We start from the raw sequence: 21,511 nt of genomic DNA, 5'->3' as shown, positions 1-21,511 counted from the left end.
GCCTCATTTAAAGGGCAGACAACATCCAAGCCCCTAAGCGATTTGCCGTCTGAAATGGAAGATGCGGTAGAAGTCGATAGAACCAGCCAGGAGCCACTTTGGTTTTTGTTGTTGTTGTTGTTGTTTGTTTTTTATTTTTTTAAAAGATTTTATTTATTTATTTGACAGAGAGAGAGGGAACACAAGCAGGGGGAGTAGGAGACAGAGAAGCAGGCTTCCTGCTGCATAGGGAGCGTGATGTGGGGCTCCGACCCAGGACCGTGAGATCCTGACCTGAGCTAAAGGCAGATGCTTAACGACTGAGCTACCCAGGCCCCCGCAGGAACCACTTTGTAATCGTTATTCCTGTTACTCTCATTCCAGCTATTCCATGCAAAGCACAGTGCTAAGTGCCTCACATCTGTTGTCTCTCTCAAAAGGCTTTCCAACAGCCCTAGGACATCTATTTTTATTACACCCATTTTACAGATGGGATATCTGAGGCTCAGAGAGGTGACCAGAGGGAGACCCAACACAGTTCGCTTTTAACCAGTAGTTGATTGTGCACTCTCTGCCGGTCGCCATCCAAACCTGCCTGTCCTTTTCTCTTGCTAGTAAGTACTACGAGAAGGAGGCCCTTCTGATGGACCCCGTGGATGGCCCCATCCTTGCATCTTTGTTGGGTAAGTGGTCCAGTGCTCTGAATTTTATCTGGGTCTCTGGGTTCTGCTCACTGTTGGATCCAAAGGGCCTCTCTCATTGCTCTCCAGCCTCCTGCACCAAAATATACCTGTTCCCTGGCTCTGGCTCCCAGGGTTTAGTACTGGCCTCTCCTTAGGAAGACCCTGGGGGTACTCACTGGCTGGAGGGGAGAAGTGGTAAAATTGGGGGCCCATGGCGGGGGAAGGTGGACCATCCGGGACTCTAGAGTCCCAGCCCCCGTATGCTCCGCAGTGGGGCCCTGTGCCCTAGAGTACACCAAGATGAAGACTGCGGATCACTTCTGGACTGACCCCTCGGCTGACGAGCTCGTGCAGAGACACCGCATCCACAGCTCGCACCTACGGCAGGACTCACCCACCAAGCGGCCGGCCCTCTGTGTGAGTAAGGGTGGGCTGTGGAGACCTGAGAAGGAGTTGGGCTGGGTTCCAGACTAGGTGGGGAGGTGGGAGAACAGAGTGAGACCCTGAGGGTCACCCTAAGCGTCACCCTCCACCTCCTCTCACACTGCCAGATCCAGAAGAGGCATTCGAGTGGCAGCATGGACGACCGACCATCCCTTTCTGCCCGTGACTATGTGGAGTCCCTGCATCAGAACTCCAGGGCCACACTGCTCTATGGCAAGAACAACGTTCTGGTTCAGCCGGTGAGAGAGATGTTGGGGCCCAGGTCTTCTGGGGTGGGGAGTGTCCTTCTTTCAAGTTACAGAGCAGAAGTTCCCTCTGGCTCCAGGTTGCTCATCTATTCATTCATCCACCTACCCACACACCTGTGTCTTCATTCATCTGCCAGTACTCCATTTCTCCATCCATTCATCCCTGTGACAACATTTCCTTCTATCCATCCATCCATGCATCCATCCATCCATGCATCCATTCATCCAACTGTTCATTCATCCATCTTTATATCTATCCATTCAGTCATTCATCCATCCACCTACCCACATACCTGTCTCTTCATTCATCTACTAGTAGTCCATCTCTGTGTCCATTCATCCATATGACATTTCCATCCGCACATCCATCCATCCATCTTTATATCCATCCATCTATCCCTCTTTTTTTTTTAAAGATTATTTATTTATTTGACACAGAGAGAGAAAGATCACAAGTAGGCAGAGACACAGGCAGAGAGAGAGGAAGGGAAGCAGGCTCCCTGCTGAGCAGAGAGCCCGATGTGGGGCTCGATCCGAGGACCCTGGGATCATGACCGGAGCTGAAGGCAGAGGCTTTAACCCACTGAGCCACCCAGGCACCCCTATCAACCCGTCTTTACAGCCATCCGTCAACCCATCTTTACATCTGTCTGTCCATCCATCCTTATATCCACCCATTCATATATCCATCCGTCAACTGTTCATCCATCCATCCATCTTTACATCTATCCATTCAGTCATTCATCCATGCATTCATCCATCCACCTTCCCACATATCTGTCTCTTCATTCATCTGCCAGTACTCCAACTCTCCATCCATTCAACCATATGACAACATTTCCTTCTGTCTATCCATCTATCCACATAGCTATTTACCCATCTTTATATCCATCCATCAACCCATCTTTGCATCTGTCTGTTCATCCATCCATCTTTATATCCATCCATCCATCCGTCTGTCCATCCATCCGTCCATCCATCCATCCATCCATCTATCCATCCATCCTTGTATCCATCCATTTAGTCATCCATCTATCCATCTACCCATCCATTCATCCCTCTATCCATTTACCAGTCTTTACATGTCTCTCCATCCATCCACCTACCCATCTTTATGTGCATCCACTCATTCATCCATCCATCTATCCAGCTCTTTGTCCTTTTATCTTCCAGTCCATCTCTCCACCCACCTGTCCACCCAACTGCCTATCCATCCATTCTCTCTTGTTATCACTCACTCATTCAGCAGATATTTATCCTGAACCTTCTATGAATTAGATGCTTAGGATATCAAGATAAACATCTTCATGGTTACTACTTATGGAGCACTTCCTATATGTCAGGCACCATGCTAAGTTCTTTTAACTGTACTGACTCATTTAAAGCTCACAACAACCATTTGAGGCAAAGAGTCTTATCGAAGGTGAGAACACTGAGGGTGCACAGTGGGGAGGAAGGGATAAAGTTATGCTTTGAATTCAGGCTGTCTTCTGTGAAAGTCTGTGTCATTTATCATTCACCTTCTATGCCCAGGACTGGTCCAGGTCCCAGAGATGGGTGGTGAGCAAGACGCATGAGGCCCCTGCCCTCAAGCAATAGATATCCCCTTTGCTGTTCCCTTCCTGAGACCACCTGGATCAGTGTGGTGTTTGGGCTCAGTTTGGAGGAAGAGGAGGGAGAGCTGTTGGCTTACTCCACCTCTGAGGTCACAGTTGTGACTACCGGGTGACCCTGAGCAAGTCACTTCTCCTCTGAGCCTTAGTATCAACATCCCAGTGGGTACAAGATCCTATCTCCTCAGATCTAAGAAGCTGTGAACTTAAGACATCCCATTTTTAAACACAACCATCAGGAAGGAAAGTGCTATTAAGTTCTATAAATGTTTTCTCACTACTTGGAAATTTCATTTTACACTTTTTGAAAGAGCCCTTTGAGACTTATTTGGATATACTTTTTTAAAAATCATATATTATACTTGTAACTACACACAAGGAAACATATAATTTTTTTTAAAGATTTATTTATTTGACAGAGAGAGGGGCAGAAATAGTGACAAACAGAGAGAGAGTTCAAGCAGGTGGAGCAGCAGGCAGAGGGAGAAGGAGAAGCAGGCTCCCCACTGGACAGAGAGCCCAATGCGAAGCTTGGTCCCAGGATCCTGGGATCATGACCTGAGCCGAAGGCAGAGGCTTAACCCACTGAGTCACCCAGGTGTCCCCTAATCTTCATGTCACTTTTTGACTGAGAGACATCGCTGTCTATATTTTTCCACCAAATATTGTCTTCTGTTCCATCAAAAGAAGGGGTCAACAAACTACATAGCCATGGGCTGAATGCAGTGCTCTGCCTGTTTTTGCCAATAAAGCTTTATTGTAACCCAGCCATGCCCATGACATATTGTGTAGGGCTGCTCTCAGGCTATAAGGGAGAGTGGACTGGTTACCGCAGAGCCTATATGAGTCCCAGAGCCCCAATTTTTCCCTGTCTGAGCCTTTGTAGAAAGTTTGCAGACCTCTGATCGAGAGCGTCAGAGGTTTGCAAATATGTGCACTTGGTTGTTGCTTTATGAGAGAATCTGGAACTGTGGGCATCTGTGCAGCCATGACTAGTGTGTCTGCTTTGCCAATATCACATCAGTGCCCTTTTGCTCTGTTGCCAGTCTTTCTGCACAATCACTTTTTGATTCAAAGATGAATCAGTCTAGTCTTTATAAAAACATTTAAAATAACACCTGTACTCCACACATGATGTAACAACCATGCTCAGAATTGAATGGAGGGGTGCCCAAGTGGCTCCGTCAGTGAGGTATCTGCCTTCTGCTCAGGTCATGATCCCTGGAATAGAGTCCTGTGTCAGGCTTCCTGCTCAGCGGGAAGCCTGCTTCTCCCTCTCCTTCTGTAGCTGCTCCTGCTTGTGCTCACTCACTCTCCCTCTCTGTCTTTGTCAAATAAATAAATAAATAAAATATTAAAAAAAAAAAAAACCTGAATTAAAGTAACAACATCTGAACAGCTAGGCCCGAATTTGCGTGAGATCAGGCCGTGACCTCAGTGATTGTGAGATGCCACTCTATCAGGTGCATCCCCATTTCAGGTGCATTACTATGTGAAAACCAGTCATGAAATTGTGCTCCATCACGGGGCCGCAGGCTTGTGTGGTTAAATGGGGACCATGTCCCTGCAGCCAAGCCAGGCTTGGTGCACACACTAGGTGCTCAGTAAATGCCAGCTGTCTATCTCCCCATGGTGTACAGGCTAATTTGGTGGAGAAATCACCTCCTCTATGAGTGAGGCTTGGAGATAGCCCCCTCCCTCACACTCCACTTGGGGTAAAGCAGAGGGAGCAGGTGAGAAGCTCTGAAGGCTAACTGGGAAGACAGAAGATTAGGCTGCTGGGGCAGGGAGTACAGTGTGGGTATTTGGGGATTCTGGAAAATGTCTGTGGATGGGACATAGAACTCAGCTGCCCTCTTTTTCCCCCTTAAGACTGGCCAAAATGATGCCAGATAAATGTCTTCTGTTAAGGAGAGGATGGGGGTGAAGAGAGGTAGAGCTCCTTCCTAATTGTAGAGAGCCACCAGCCCTGCCTTTGCAGCAGAGCTCCTGGACCTTGGTTGAGGGGAGGAGGTGTGAGTATGAAAGTCGGGGAGGGGACAGACAGTTTTCCTAGCTGGATCTACAGAACCCATCCTGAGGGGTTGGTTACAAACTGCTTTTCTTGGCATGGCCACCTGGAAGGAGGTTCAGGATCTTCCAAATGGCCATGGTCTTGGAGGGCATGACGTAGCCTCTTGGTTCTAGTTATGCATCCTAAGTCAGATGGGCCAGGACCCACAATCATTGTGACACTTTAACGAAGCCTGCGCCCTCTCTCTGCAGAGGGATGATATGGAGGCTGTGCCAGGGTACCTGTCCCTGCACCAGACAGCTGATGTCATGACCTTGAAGTGGACGCCAAACCAGCTAATGAATGGGTCGATGGGGGACCTGGACTATGAAAAGAGGTAAGATGCCGGGTCCCTCTCCTACCCTTCACACAGGGAAGTTTGTGCTCTGTCCGTCATGCCCTGCCCCAGCCCGCTGCTTAGTCTGGTTGTTGAGCCGCTTGGCCCAGCCTGCCTGCAGTGGTGGCCTTACAGGTAGCTCATTGGGAGGATCTAGAAAACAGCAAGAAGAATGTTAGGGCATGGGAGTTAGGCAAACCCTGGTCAAAGCACCACGCAGTGGCAGAAATCTTAACAGAGATCTTGGAAGCCTGCCAATGGCAAATATTCCCCCATCTGCTGCCTCCCTTCCCATCACTTGGTCAAGAAGGAAAGCGGGAGGCCGTGGTTGGTGGGTATCTGGTCTGGGGCTGCATCTCCCTGTGATACCCTGGGATCTATAAGGCTCAGCAAAGGCTTTGGGGTCATGCTCTGAAGAAACTCAGAAACCAAGGATTCCCTGCTGCAATCCCCTGTCCCAGCACAATAGGGAAGGGCCCTAGAAGGAACACAGACAGAAGACAGGCACTGTGCAGAGTGTGTCCAGCCTGATTATTTCAGCTCAAGGAGTCCTGGCAGCTACATTTATAAAATAAGGGCTCTTTACACGGAACATAAACAGAACACCCTTATTGTGTTCTGTTTTGTGTTAGGCTTCAGTGTGAGGAACCCCAGGCCTTGGTGTGATTGATGCTGTTCTCTAAGCTGGCCACTTCCTGTGCCGAGGTGGCCATCTGTCTTCAGAGACAGTCAATGGGAGGTACAGTCTGTTTTGGGCTGGGCCACATAACTCAGCTCCAGCCCAATTCCAGGGTTCTGAAACCCTCCCCAAGGAACAGTGCAGGGCCGATGAGATGCCCCTGGCCCAGGACCTTGTTTCATCCTATTCATCTTAAATCCCGGGCCTTCCCTGACTTGCCAGCTGAATTTGGATTACATGGAGCCCGGAATCTCCTTCATAGCATTTATAAAATCATGCTCACGTAATAAATCTGTGCCCACCCATATACCAGCTGTTATGTTCTAGACCTCATTTCCATGAAGGCAAGGACTCTTTCATGCTCACGTCTTCTCTCCAGCACCTGCCACCCGTCAGTGCCCGGATGATCTCTGTGAAATGAAGCAGGGAAGTCAGGGGACCTGGATTCATGCATCAGATATTGACAGAGCAGCTGTGATGTGCTAGGCCCTGGGCTAAATGAGAGAGAGCAGATGAAGAAAAGGAGAGGAAAACCTTTACCTTTTCAGAGTTTATCTTTTATTTACATTATACTGGAGGGAACACGAATATGTGGGTAAATGCATAAATGTACTTTACAAAACCACGTGTTTGCTCGGTCCTCATCCCCCTAGGTGACTTGAGGTATGTTTCTCTTTATTTCTGGGCCTCAGTTTCCCCCCTTCTATCAAATGAGGGGGCTGGGTAAGTGATCTCCCCGAACTCTCAGAGGGTTCCCAAAGGGTTTACAGGGGCTCCCCATACACTGAACTCTCTTCTGTCAAACATCACAGCCCGAGGGCCCTGTTCGTTGGTTGGACTTAAGCCCAGGGTAATGTGGGCAGACAACTTTTAATGCTGTTTCAGAGAAACACTGAACCAAAGGATTGCCAAGCAACCCCCACCCCTCCTCCAGCTCAGATCACTGAGGCCTCCATCTTTCTGCCTCACCTTTTCCTCTGTGAACAGGCACATCATAGACACATCGATATTTGGTTCCAGCAGAGTCTGCACTTTCAAGGTCATTACTGATGGGGCTGGAGACTTCCCCTGCCTGGGCTCTGAAACCCCCCATTGATCCTTGTTATTCCTGCCTGGAACCTGGAACTCAGTGAAGGAGAAAAAGCCAGTGGGCAGAAACATCAGGGTTAGCGTGTAGGAAATGGGAGCACCCAGGGATTCCAGCGTCTCTTTGGGGACCAAGAGACGATGAAAAGAAGGCAGCGTGGTCCTCATCTGAGGAGCTTCAGGACCTCTTCTCTTGTCCTGCCCAGTACCCTCTCTTATACAATGAGGGTCAGAGGTCCCCAGCTGGCTTTCCTAGTGTACACAAGGAAATATCACCCAAGAGTGATATTTGGGTGATATTTGGGTGGCTATTTGGGCTCTGGAGTCAGTGTACACTTGGCTCAGATCTCAGCCCTGCCATGTGGAGAAGCAGCTGGAATTCCCCCCACAGCCATTTCACAGACCAGTTTGGGAGTTTCTCAGGACCTACCCTTACTACGTGACCCAGCAGTTCTACTTTAGAAAGCTGTTAAAACATGTAAAATGAAAACAGAAGCTCAGTTCTTGCTCATTCCCAGTTGAGTGATCTTGGACAGTCAGCTTCCCCTTCCCGAGCCTCAGTTTGTTCATCTGCTGTAAAATGGGGATGTGATAATGGAAGCTTGGAATAGGCATACAGGAAAGAGTCAGTGAGAAAATGCAGGTAGAGCCCTTAGCTAGGAGGCTGGAACCTGGAGGCTGTTTGTGTCAAGTTACACAGCTCCAAAGGGACTGTGGCCACAGCTCCTCCTTGCTGGTGTCTGGTGGTAGTTGGAGAGTTGCTCTGTTTACTGGGTACCCTAGGGCAGCCATTAGCTCTGAATATTATTCTCTGAGCATCTTGTAGAAGTGAGCAAAACCCAGTTATTGTCCGGATCAGCACCTCTCAGGGAGACAGGAGAAAACAAACCATTGCAACCCTAGGACATGGGCACGATGCAGGAGTCTGGGGAAGGACCTCCTGGCTAAGACTCACATGCAAGGGGCTCTGTAGAGACTGCTACTCTGAAAACCCCTGTGTGCTTGGCTGCCCTCTGAGAATGTTCGCTCCATGGGCCCTGGGAAGGCTGACTCTGCTACAGACCATAGCAGGAAGGTCCCTTAGAGAGCTTCTCTTCCAACTTCCTCATGTTGCAGCTAGGGAAACTGAGGCCCAGAGAGGAGAAGGGACTGATTCAGTATAGTTGGTGGAAGTTGGATTTGAAGTCTGACAAACAGATGTTGGGGACTGGTGGGTCTAGTGACCCACCAGTGAGAAGGGTGCAGAAGCCCATGAGTGTGGTCTTCTGGCCTTCTGGTCCCTTTGCCACGACGAGGTGAGCAGGCACCCTGTGGACCTAACCATCCCTCCACTTATAGCGTCTACTGGGACTATGCCATGACCATCCGCCTAGAGGAGATTGTGTATCTGCACTGCCACCAGCAAGGTAGGGACCGTGGGGGGAGCACGAAGCCAGGGTGTTCCTCCTGCCTCCCCTGCCTGGCCCCACATCCTTACTACCGGTGTAGCCTCAAACAAGTGAATTCTCCTCACTGAGCCTCAGTTTCCCCATCTATGAAACGGAAGCACAGCAGCACCTTCTCTTGGTCTTGTTGTGAACATCCTATGATGAATGATAAGGGCTCAGCATCCAACCCATGGTGTTAGTGGCTAACACCTACTGAGCTCTTGTGATGTGCCAAGCAGGGCTCTAAACAGCTTAGCACAAAGTCACACAGCCTGGAAGCTCCAGAGTTTGGACTCGAAATCAGGTCTTTGTCATTCCAAAGCCGGAGCTCTGAATATCCAGGATTAATCACTAGAGTTCTCCTTTAAAGTTCAGAGAAGGTACATTCAGAACAAGCAGGCCATCCTGCTGTAGGAAGCTAGGGATCTGTGTCCCACCAAGACAAGAAACATTAAGCTTCTTGAGTGAGACAGACCTGGGTTCAGATCCAGGCCCTACTGTGCAGCCCTGGGCAAGGTACATAGCCTCTCTGAGCCTTGGTTCCATCATTTGTAAAATAGACCATAATAGATAGACCTCATAAGGTCTATTTTGAGTATTCAAAATACTCAGAAGACACTGCCATTAATGTGCTGTGCTTACATACAATAAGTGCTCAATATGTGCTAGCAAGTGAAATACTGCCTTGAGAAGGGGAAGATCTGAAAGGCCCCATACAAAAATAGGTCAGGTTGATTCATAGAGGGTGCTTGAGGAGCGTCGGATGTTTGGGGCACCATTTCCCTTCAGTGGGTGACTTCACAGAGGCCAGCCATACTGTTCTGGACCGTGTCCTATACCACCCGGTCAGTGACCCTAGCAGGTAGGATTTAAGAGGCCCGGTGGAGGTTAAAAACTGCTCCCGACCTTCTGCCCAGGCCTTTCCCAGAGCCTTGGAGCAGGTCCCTGGGACTGGCTTGGCATGCCTGGGGGGATGTGTTTGCCGGGAGTGCCCCATCCCCATGCCTCATAGTGACTTCCCATCGGGTCTCCTCCGGCTGGGTCATGGTGGCAGTGGACAGCGGCGGGACAGTGGTGCTGGTCAGCCAGGACGGGATCCAGAGGCCGCCCTTCCGCTTCCCTAAGGGAGGACACCTCCTGCAGTTCCTCTCATGCCTGGAAAACGGGCTGCTCCCTCATGGGCAGCTGGACCCTCCACTCTGGTCTCAGCGGGGAAAGGTGAGTGATCGCAGGGGCCCCGGGGAGGCTGGAGTGGGGGTCAGCTGTGGGGAGTGATCATCTTTTTGAGGGAGAGAGGGAGAGAGAGGGGAGCATGAGCTTGTGCACAAGCAGGGTGGGAAAGGGGTGGGTGAGCAGGAGAATCCCAAGCAGGTTCATGCCCGGCGTGGAGCCTGAAAATTGGGGCTCAGTCTCACAGCTCTGAGATCATGACCTGAGCCGAAATCAAGAGTCGGATGCTTAACTGACTGAGCCACTCAGGTGCCTGGGGCAGTGGTCATTTTTGCCCGTGGATCCTTACATGGCTTTGTGGGCACATATCCCACTGAAACCCTCAGGCTGTACAGATTGTGGGGACAGGTGTATCCCAAGGACTGTGCAATGGGACACATTCTTTCAGGGCAAAGTATTTCCCAAGCTGCGCAAGCGAAGCCCTCAGGGTTCCGCCGAGTCCACGTCTTCAGACAAGGAAGATGATGAGGCCACAGATTACGTGTTCAGGATCATCTACCCCGGCATGCAGTCTGAATTTGGTAAGCTGACCCGTCTCTGGGCTCCCTGGATCCACCAGTTAGCTGATCATGCGAAGGATTCCAGGTGTTTGGGATTAGAAGACCAGTCTGGACTGGTCTGGATTCTGGAGTCAGCAGGGGTCGGGGTGGGGGGGGACCTGAAACCAGGGAGTTAGTATCTCGGTTTCTCCCCAAATGAGAACCACAGGTGACTTAGCTTAATAATAAAGACGCACCTGCCCAGGAGGTGTCCTGGGGTAGTGGCTGTGGGCTCTGGAATCCTGGTTGAACTGGGGCAAGTCTCTTCACCCCCTGTGTCTTGGTTTCCCCATCTGTAAAATGGGGATGTTCACAGCACCAGGGACATAGGGCTCTTGTGGGGATTACATGAGATAAGGCTCTTGGCACAGACCACTTACATTATAGCCACTGTTACAGGGTTGTTCTTTTACTTCGATACATTGTCAGGATTCAATGAGATAAAGAGGTGACCAATGTTAAGTCTGTAGAATAAAGTCCCGCACACAGTAGGCCCTCAAGAAATGGCAGTAAAAACAGCAGAGGGGAAGCAAAGCACGGGGAGCTGGCACCTGGGACACTAATGTATGTCCAGTGCATTGCATGGCGGCTCGCCTGGTGCCAATGCTTGGTTCACACAGACTGTTACTGTCAAGGTCATCATCACCACGGGGTTATCATGAGGGTTACATGAGCTAATAGTTGAGAAGTTCTTCGAAAGAGGCCTGGCATTTATGAAGCATCCTATGGATGTCTGTTCAACAACTCAATATTAAGCTGTAGGTTCCTTTTGTCCACCTCATTTTATTTAATCTTTGGTGGCCCTGTTGTTCCGTCTGAGAGATAATGGCTCTGAGCCTCCCCTTGCATTACTGACTGCAGCTCGGCCATGAGAGGCTCTCTGGAAAGCAGGTGTCCTCCTGGCAAGGGTAGGCTAACCATGCCAGGCCTCATGTTTCTGCATCACCGAGAGCCCAAGAGTATCCTGAAGTATTCACCACTACATCTCTTCCTACCCAGGAGCAGGGTCTGGAACCCTCCCAGCCTGTTGGGAGGACATGAGTCTTACCGCCCCACCAGAGAGCTGATTGATCAGAGGAGCCTGATGCCTTGGGCCTGCCTTCCCAGGAAACTCTCTGCACAGGGGCTCATCCAACAAACAATGTGTAGGCACCTGCTGGGAGCCAGGCTGGGTGCTGGGTGTCTTTCTTACTCGGGGGTGGTCCATGTTAGTGTGTTGTGGTTCTGCATGTGTCAGCAGAAGAGACACTGGCTGTGCCTACCCACACCCCTCTGTGCCTGCCACTCTGCAGCCAGCCCCCGTCCTAGAGTGCCTTCTGCCCATGGCAGGGGCGGGGGGTAGAAGTGTCAGGGAGTCAGAGCCTCACTGGAGCAGCCCTCAGCCAAGGACAGGCAGGAGTCAGTGTCTCAATGCCCAGGCTCCCTCGCGCCCCACCCCCCAGCAAGAAAGCCCTGGCCTGTGTGTTCTGCACATCTCCCAGACACCCCTCTCCCCTCTGCTGGGAGATCAAGCAGCAGTTGCCCATGGTGGTGACCTATGTGGTAACCCTTGGCAGAACCTTCTCCTGTCGCTTCACCTCTCTCCTACCCATGTTTCTTGGAAACATCTCCCAGATATGCTCCTGGGACTTGAATTCTTTTCTGCCCCTGGGGAAACCCCAGTGGACTCAGTTTAACTAGAACAAAGCTTCTCAACGGTAGCACCACTGACATTTTAGATGGAATAATTCTTGGTGGTTGTTGGTAAGGGGCACTATGGGCCTTGTAGGATATCAGGCAGCATCCCTGTCATCCCCCTTGCGCCTGACTAACTGCCATCTGCCCACACCCCACCACCAAGTGGGGACAACCAGAAATGTCTCCAGGCGCTGCTGGGTTCCCACTGGGAGCAGAATCGCCCTCTGTTGAGAAAAGCACACATCCCTGCACTCACCTGTGCCCCTTCAGTGTGGCCAAGTGACTTGCCCTCTGTGGGCCTCATTTCCTTGTCTGTAGAATGGGGAGGACAGCCCCATTCTGTTCCCATACAGGATCCTATTCTCAGGAGTTATTGTCAGACACCTAACTTGAAATGCTTGACAGACGCTCTGTCAGTAATACTGGGTACTGTGTGCCAAGCCTGCCTTTGTCCCTCCAATGTTGTAACTAATTTAATCCTCACCACAGTCTTCCTAGGCAGGTACCAGTGTCCTCAGCAACCTCTGTTTTTCAGAAGAGGAAACAGAGGCACAGAAAGGTTGAGAAACTGGTCCAGAGAGGCACAGCTAATCCTTGACACGTTTGGAATTTAAGCCCAGGTGCCCTGGCTCCAGAGCTTGCAGATTGTTTTGACAGATTGTGGTCTCACCCATTTCCTCCCCATGTTCAGATTCAGCCCACATGGTAATGGCGCCCCATCCTTGGTTGATTTTCTCCAGGGGCCTGAGCCTCACAGAGCTAACACAAACAATCATGCGTGGTTTTGATCTTTGAGAGCAAGAAAGTCCTTCCTGAAGAAGTGCCCAAGTCAGAAATGGGCAAACTCCCTCCTGTGGTCCAAATTCGGCCCACTGCCTGTTTTTGTAAATAAAGTTTTATTGGAACCCAGCCACGCCCACTCCTAGACATATTGTGTGAGGCTGCTTTCACACCCCAGCAGTGGAGTGAGATTGTTGTGACAGAGACCGTATGGCCCACAAAGCCAAAAATATTTACTATCTATCTGGCCCATTATAGAAAAAGTTTGTGGATGCCTGCGGTAAGGAATAAGAGAGGAGTTTGGGCCTGTGGGAGGGATGATGTGGCCATAAATGGTTCTAAACCCCCTCTCAGTATCTTCGTGCCTCTGTCTCCAACACCTGGTCCTTGGGCACAGAGGAGGCAGAGACAAGTTCTGAAATGTGGAGTCAGGTTCAGAGTCAGAGGAGGGCATTTCCAGACTCCCATGTTGCTGGGACTGTCTGTACCATCTGGCGTGGTAGGCGTGAGCCGCATGCAGCTCCCAAGCACTTGAAATGCCGCAAATTCGAATGGAGATATGCCCTAAGTGCGAAAGACACTCACATTCTGAAGACTTTGGAGGAAAACCAGAAAAGAATGCAAAATATCTTACCAGTCATTTTATACTGACTCTCAGTTAAAATGGTCACATTAGGGATATACTGGGTTAAACAGAATATATTGCTGAAATTGATTTCATCTGTTTCTTTTCTTCCTTTTAGTGTGGCTACAGGAAACTTCTAAATTAAGCATGTGGCTCAGGGTGGATTCCTATTGAACAGAGATGGTCTAGGGCAGGGCTGACATACTGGACTGAATAATGATGTGTGATGTGTTTGGTGGGGGTGGGGTGTCTTGTGTCCAGCTTCTACCCACTGGATAGATGCCAGTAGCATCTCAAATTCTCAGGTTGTGACAATAAAAAATGTCTCCAGACATTGCCAAAAGCCCTTGAGGGGACAGAATTGCCCCCATTGAGAACTGCTGGTCTAGATAGTGCATGGATAATATCGGGGGTGGGGGGGATATCAGTCAGAAGACTGTGAATAGGGTCTTGGGGTCTGATGCCCTGGGTCGGAGTCCCAGCTCCACTCTTTGTTCCCTGGGTGGTCTTAGGCATGATGCTTACATCTGTGCCTCAGTTCCCAAGTCTGGGAAACGGGATAATAATACTTGCTCTCAGTAGGTGATAGCTGTCATTAGTGGAAAGAGAAGCAGGACCTCAGTGAGAAAAGGCTCTTAATGCCAGTTACCACCTGCTAGGGCTGTGGGTGGTTAAGCACTGTTGTCCTTCTGAGCCTCAGTTTCCACTTCTGCAGAATGGGAGAAGAGATGGATCCCCAATGGGGTCACTAAGGATGAGAAAGCAAGCCTGTGCCTGCACAGCAGGCAGCACATAGTAGGGCATTTTACAAACATCAGCATTCTTTCTTCCTTGATGCCAACACAGTACATGGGAGCTGTGCAGAGCCAGGCAGGGGAGAGGTAAAGCCCCGAAGGGTGGGTTCTTTGGCTGTTTCTGTGTTCTGCCCACCTCAGACATTTCGTTTCACTGGTGTTTTTGTTTTGTGTCTTAAGTTGCTCCTGACCCCCTGGGCAGCACTGCCCCCAATTCCATGAGACCCACCTGGATGGTGGTTCCTGCTGGCCGGTCCGTGCTGGTGGTGGCCAGGGGCAGTCAGTGGGCACGCACCGGATGGAACGCCGCCTTCCCCAGGCCGGGCCTGAAGCAGCAGCCCCCCAGTAATGTCGGGGTACCTCCCACACCTGGGGCTGGGTGCTGGCCACCTCTGCCATGTTGTCATTTGAATCTTGGTCCCCAGGGCGAGGGAAGCAGGAGCCAAACAGATGCTCTCATGCTGTCCATCCTCCACGTGGCAGAATGCTGCGAAGAGTGTTGTGGGACCTGTAGGGAAGGTGTCCACTGGTGATGACGGCAGAGTGTGAGGGGCCGGGGCCAGGGCCGAGGCATATGGGCCACACCTTGCTGAAACTGATCCGTGCTTCCCTGAGATTGGTGGAGACCTGGGGATGCTTTTCTAGAACATTTTACAGGGGCTCACTGGTCTTTCGTGGTCAGCTCATCAGTGAGTCAGCTTGGGGAAGATATTTCTGCACTATCCTGGGTAGGGCTGGGCCCTGAGCTCAGGTAACAGGTGGCCCTGGGTCCACAACTCCCCCTTGCAGCCCAAGAGAGGAAGCCAAGATTACCCATTATTCTTGGAAGGCATGGCCTGTGGGACAGATGGACACCCTTCTCAGTCTCCTAGGTCAGAGCTTGGCAAACTAGGGCCCACGGGCCAGAGCCAGCCTCATTCGGTGTGACCCATGAGCTAAGAATGGTTTTTACATTTTTTTAATGATTGAAAAAAAAATCAAAAGAATCGTAATATTTGTGACCTGTGAAAAATGATACGAAAGTCAGATTTCAGTGTCCATAAGTAAAGTTTTTTTTTTTAATACTTTGTATATTCGATAGAGACACAGCAAGAGAGGGAACACAAGCAGGGGGAGTGGGAGAGGGAGAAGCAGGCTTCCCACTGAGCTGGGAGCCTGATGCAGGGCTCGATCCCAGGACCCCGAGATCATGACCCGAGCCAAAGGAAGATGCTTAATGACTGAGCCACCCAGGCGCCCCCATAAATAAAGGTTTTTTTTAAAGATTTTATTTATTTATTTGACAGACAGAGATCACAAGAGAGGCAGGCAGAGAAAGAGGGGGAATCAGGCTCCCCACTGAGCAGAGAGCCCTATGCGGGGCTCGATCCCAGGACCCCGAGATCATGACCTGAGCTGAAGGCAGAGCCCAACCCACTGAGCCACCCAGGTGCCTCCCATAAATAAAGTTTTATTGGAACCTAGCCATGCTCACATGTTTTCATCTTGTGGATGGCTGTTTTGCACAATGACGGCAAAGTTGAGTGGTTGTGATTGTGGCCAAAAGGTTCACAAACCCTAAAATGTTTACTGTCTGGCCCTTGATGGAAAATTGCCTACTGAGCCCTGTCCTAGAAAAAGTATAGTCTTTGCACCTGTCTGGAACTGCCAAGAGGCCAGGAAGTTAATGATAGAAATTATAATGTATGAGTCACCATTGTGTTTGCCATGCAGCTGTGGAGACATGGTGATTTCCATGGAGCTGGAAGAGAAGGCAGGGAGGGAAACTCTGAGTGCTGTATCCTGGGAACCCAAGATCAGGAACATCAATATCCATGTTAGGAGATCAGTTATGCCCTCTTGGTTCTCGAACGTGGCTGCTGTTATCAAAATTGTCTTTTGATATACAGACTTAAAGGCTCTATCTCCAGGAGGTTTAAGTTCAGTAGGTCAGGGGTGGGATACAGGCATATGGCTTTTTAATAAGCCCCCCATGATTCTGGGTGGGGGTCACCCACCCGTTTGAGACTTATTGATGGAACAGCTATATGGCTCAGGATGATGGACAGTGCAGGTGGGCTCATCAGCAGGAACTCCCCTGGGTCCCTTGCCCTTGGGAGCCCTGCCTCATCTGTTGAGTTAGGCTCCCTTCTGTCTCTCTACTAGAGACTCTCACTCCCAGAGAGTCTATCTCTGGGTACTCAGGACCATCATCCTTCCCCAGAAGACCCCATCAGGCTCCTCTCCCTTCTTGTTAGCCTTCTGTGAGGACACTTGAATGACAACATGGTGAGGCTTGGCTTCCTGTTCTGGTACTGGGTCTGTTTTCTTGGGTCTTGTCTCCCTTTCTCTCTATCTTTCCCCCCACACCCCACTTCTTCCTCTCTCTTCAGCTATCTTCAGCTCTGCCTGTCTGCTGAGGGCCCCGGGTCTTGGTGGTAGCTTTCACTGAATCAGGTGGACTCATAGGTCTGGGTCAGATAATGATTGGGGTTGCTGTCTCTGACTGTCAAATTCAAGGTCTTTCCCTGTCCCTGTGCTGGCCTAGAGGTGAGCTACTTGCTTTGGGATGAGGTTTCTGTGACCCACATAGGCCTAACCGGATCTCTTGCTCCATGCCTCCTGTCCACCATAGTCCCCCAGGACCTAATGGATGTCTCCGTGAGCAACCTACCACCCCTATGGCAACCCAGCCCCCGGAAATCCTCCTGCTCATCCTGCTCACAGAGTGGCTTGGTCGACAGCGGCTCATCCAATGGCTGCAACCATGAGAGGTATGAGGGCCTTAATCTGTGGGTGGAGGTTATGGAGGGATTTGCCAAAGATTAATAGATGCCCATTCCTTGCCTAGCACTGTATTCAGAGGAGGAACATAAGTTATGGAATCGTCAAGGAACATAAGTTATGGAACATAAGTTATGGAATAGCCTTGTGAAGTCCTAGCTGTCTTTGCTTCCTTCCATGTATCAGTCAGGATAACCAAGGTTATGTTGCAGTAACAAACAGTCCTGAAATCTCAGTTGCTCAGTAGGACAAAGGATGATTTATCATGCATACCATGTGTCTCTCATGGGTCAGCTGGGGGCTCTGCTTGGGACACACTAAAGGGCCTGGCTAATGGAGCCAAACCGTCTAGAATATTCCCAGTCCCAGTGACAGAGCAAAAAGTGGCTCTGGGGCACCTGGACAACAATGAGAGGTTCCACCTTGGATGCAGGATATACTCTCTCTGCTCATGCCTCATTGACCCCATCCACAGCAGGGCAGGAAGCACAGTCCTGTCATGCTCCTGGAAGGCAGAAACTAGAAATACTACTCACTGCCAACCACACGTGCCTCAGTTTGCTCCTCCACCGAATGGGGATACAAATGTTTGCTTTGTATAGCTATCATAAGGACAAATCAGATACCAGTCGAACATGGCCAGCATGTGGTACCCAGTGCCTGGCAATGTTCAGTAAGTAACGCTTCTTATTTTATTGGATAAAGTTTGATCCCCAGATCATCTCTGTCCTGGCCCATAGATCTCATGTGTCTTCAGGGCTGCCCAGTACAATAATGACACTGGTCTTGACTCCCAGCTGACCCCGCCTGGCCTGCCTGGGAAGAATGGAATCCCTTTTTCCATGCTGGGCCTCTGGCCCAGTGGGTGGTACAGTCTTCAGCCATAGGAGCTCAAGGTGTGGGAGCTGGCATCACATTTTTGCAGTCATCTAAGGCCTGGCTTTAAGCACATGATCCAAAAGCAGAATCTGCATTTAACTTGATCCTAAGCTCGTGTGCACATTGTCAGTTTGAGAAGCACCCCTGTAACCAGAGTCTCTCCCGTTTGTGTGCTTCAGAACCACCAGGGGAAGGTGACACTGCTTCTGAGACAATTTCCATAGGGGTCCTGATCCAGTAGGTGTGTGTGGGACCCAGGAATACACATGTTGGAGAAATGCCAAGTGATTCTTGGGCTGTGGTCCAGGGGGCATTGAAAAATGCCATTCTAACCTAGTGTCCCCGTTTGTGGCATCTGCTTACATACCTGGAGTGATGGGAAGCTCACCCTCTTTCACATAGCCAAGTCTGTTGTGGGACGGCTGTGTGTGTGATGCTGTTCTTAGGTAAACTGACCAACCCTGAGCCCCACCAACCTGAGGGCACAATGAGGGTGATTTTCATGTTTAATGGTTCCATGTGTGTAACTGGAGCACTTTAGCCACGCCTCCTTCCTGTCTTTTTCAGTTTTCCTGGGTATCCCCAAGATGTCCTGAGAAAAAATATGTGGATATTCCTCCATTCTGTTCTCTGTGAGGATGCACAACACGCCCATCAGCAGTCCTTGATTTCCCCATTAGTGCTGGGGCCTTACTCCTCTCTTCTCTTTCAGCCAGGTGCACCCCACCCCCCCAAATTCCCATGCAAGGAGAAGCTCTGAGGCATCACCTACTCTGCAGTCAACCAGACTCTGAGTCCTGGTCTGGCTCAGTTTGGTTTAGCTGGGTCACTTCAGAGGTCAGAGCTCTTTGGGCAAGTGACAGAAACCCACTTCAGACTGGTTCACATACAAAAGAAAATCTTGACAGAACTAAGGAGTCCAGAAGTGCAGTGACTCAGGCATGGTTGCCTCCAGATGCTCCTATGATGCTCTCATTCTCAGGCAGGCCCTCCTTATGCAGGGGCAGAAATGGATCCCAGCAGCCACTGCCCTACATCCTTCTGGCTTAGGGACTCGAGCAGAGAATAGTGTCAATTTCTCTGTAGTTCTGACAAAATGAGTTTGGGGCTCATTGTCCTTGGCTCAGATTGGATCACATGACCACCTCTTACCCAATGCCTGTGACTCCAGCCTGAGTCCTGTACTAGGTCGAATCAGCTCCATCCAAACCCCAGAGAGTTGGAGAGAGAGAGACCCCAAAGCCCACAAGAGGAGTGGCGGTATGGGGAGAAACCACAGTCCTCCCAGAATCCCCTTGCCTGGCTGGTTTTAATCTGCCCCTTGCAGGTAATGAACTGTGCTCCTCCAGGAAACATGGGCTCTGTGTGGTCTTTTCTACGTGTCCTCTCTTCCTCCACCGCAGGGCCCCACTGAAGCTCCTCTGTGACAACATGAAGTACCAGATCCTTTCCAGAGCCTTCTATGGATGTGCGTATCAGCCTTATTTGCCATTGTGGTCTATGGGCACATTTCTCAAATGCCTGTTGTATGGCATCAACACCAAGGGAAGGAGCCTGGCTCTGGCACCTGAACCCCAGCTCCCCAGTTCCTAGATGTGTCTAGATTAGTGAAGCTATGCAGACGTCTTAGAGCCTGAACCTCCCCAAGCAGAGCCTGGGCATAAATTTTATCTCTGGGCTCTAAGAGAGGGCAGCCAACCATGGGGCTCCTCAGGGGAGGGGTTTGGTTAGTCACCATGGCATCCCAGTGCCTACCTTAGAGAGTTTGTTCTCAGAATGAAATGAGAAACATGAATAAAGTCCCTAGCAGCTGGCATTACCTGTCATAGGTACTCAGAGTCAGTTCCCCTCACCTGTGGGCAGAAGCAGAAGAGTAAAGAAAAGTTAAAAATTAAAACTTAAACACAGGTATTCTGGTTATTTCCATTTAACACATGAGGAAACGAAGGCACAAGGAAGCAAAGTGACTTGTCCAAGGTCGCACAGCTAATACAGGACAGAGCTGGGACTCAAACCCAGGCCTGCCTGACCACAAAGCTGGTTTGTTTTTGTTTTGTTTTGTTTTGTTTTTACTCTGCTGTGTTCATTCTTAGCACATTTTATTTTCCCAGCCTCCCAGCCTAAATGGGGGAGAGAAAACCTGTGTGTTGTCAGGGATTCTAGAAAAGTGTTGCTATATCCTCCATGGGCCTAGAGAACAGCAGTGCCAGCCATGTGCCCAAGCCCCTGGAGGGGCAGCAAGAGTGTGAGCTCCCAAAATCAAGGTTTTTGCCCATTCTGTTTTCATCCATCCCCGGTGCCTAATGCAGGTCCTGGCATGGAGCAGGTCCTGGACAAGTATTTATGGGACCCAGATAGAAGGGCTTCATGGAGGAAGGTCCAGATGCATGGGAGTCCAGATGCATCTCAAACAGTGTTACATATTCAATGGCTCGTCCCTGATGGGGGTTGAGAGCCCAGGTTCTGGCGCTATGCAGCTTGGGTTCCAATCCCAACTCTGCACTTCCTAGCATATGATCCAGCCAAGAGACAGAAAAAGTCTGTGCCTCGGTTTCCCCATGTATAAGATGGAGAATGTAGGAGTACCTGTTCCATATGTCATGAGAATTTAGTGAGTTAAGGATGTGAGCTCTGGGCAGTTCCCTGGCATGTAGTATGTGCTTATATAAGTGTTAGCCATTTCCTCCTCTTCCCCCTTTCTCTCCTCTCCCTCCTTCCACTCCTTCTCCTCTTCTCCCTCCTCCTCCTCATTGCTGGTAGGGGCCAGTCCTCAGGCTCCAGATGGCCCAGGGTCCTCTCTGGGAGTTAATAAGAGAGAGCCAGAGGGAGGGGGCATAGAGCAAACACAGGCTGGCATTTGCTGAGTGCCTCCTGTGTACCAGGCACTGTGCCTTCCAGGTGCTCAGGGCAGAGTAGGTGAAGGGCAGCAGGTTGGTGGCCTGTAAGAGTGCAGAACCATCTTTGAGAGCAAACTAGGTGCATCTCTCAGGGCCTTCTTTGTCTGGCTGCACTTTGAAAAAGAGTCGTCCACCTCTGCCATTCTCCTTCTCTCCTGGGATGGATTGGAAGCACCCAGAGGCACTGTGAGCCTGTGGGATCACTTCCTGCCTCCTTCCTGCTGCCCCTTCCCTGCCTCCTGCCTGTGGCTTAAATGCCTTGGCTTCCAGGTAAAGAGGTAATATCACCCTGGCCCAGGCTGAGGAAGATGATCAGATGTCCCCAGGCTCATACAACTGTTAAACAGTCAAGCCGGCAAGGGGTTTTGCCCCTCAGAGCTCCTTGCTTGTCTGGAAGAGAAGGATGATGGGACTTTCTAGGTCACAAGGGTCTACAAGGTTTGTGGGCGAGGCAGTGCTTTGAGACCCATGAGGTAAGGCAAGGTGGGTTGGATGGTGGACGATGGCACTCTCCCTCCCTCCCTCGCTAGGGCTTGCCTACTGCAGACACCTGTCCACTGTGAGGACCCACCTGTCAGCCCTGGTCAATCACATGATTGTGTCTCCGGATTCGCCCTGCAATGCTGAGTGCGGGCTAACGGCCAGGATCTGGGAGCAGTACCTTCAGGACAGCACGGTAAGGCTTGGCCTGGCTTGGCCAGCTGTGGGGCAGAGCCAGTGGGGGGACCATTTGGTCATCTGAGCAGGAGACCCACCTGGTTATGGGGACTGAAGGCTG

General features: G+C 50.5%; 1 protein-coding gene across 2 annotated transcripts in view; it reads left to right on the top strand.

Annotated features, from left to right (window-relative positions):
• The window catches only part of LOC111160040 (small G protein signaling modulator 1), a 57,992-nt gene that overhangs the window by 7,651 nt on the left and 28,830 nt on the right, over positions 1-21,511 (top strand). The window contains exons 4-14 of one of the 2 annotated variants that reach the window (XM_022522824.1): positions 595-662; positions 934-1,079; positions 1,214-1,345; positions 5,233-5,357; positions 8,461-8,528; positions 9,604-9,767; positions 10,168-10,300; positions 14,375-14,539; positions 16,809-16,947; positions 19,240-19,304; positions 21,264-21,409. In XM_022522824.1, the coding sequence (XP_022378532.1) occupies positions 595-662; positions 934-1,079; positions 1,214-1,345; positions 5,233-5,357; positions 8,461-8,528; positions 9,604-9,767; positions 10,168-10,300; positions 14,375-14,539; positions 16,809-16,947; positions 19,240-19,304; positions 21,264-21,409 (1,351 nt within the window). Of the gene's footprint in view, positions 1-298; positions 663-933; positions 1,080-1,213; positions 1,346-5,232; positions 5,358-8,460; positions 8,529-9,603; positions 9,768-10,167; positions 10,301-14,374; positions 14,540-16,808; positions 16,948-19,239; positions 19,305-21,263; positions 21,410-21,511 lie in introns of those variants that run through there. The other variant, XM_022522823.1, reaches the window with a different exon arrangement.

Source organism: Enhydra lutris, unplaced genomic scaffold (assembly GCF_002288905.1).
Source record: "Enhydra lutris kenyoni isolate GAN:26980312 unplaced genomic scaffold, ASM228890v2 scaffoldscaffold73, whole genome shotgun sequence".
Lineage (NCBI taxonomy): Eukaryota > Metazoa > Chordata > Mammalia > Carnivora > Mustelidae > Enhydra > Enhydra lutris.
This window is presented reverse-complemented; position numbering and strand designations above follow the sequence as displayed.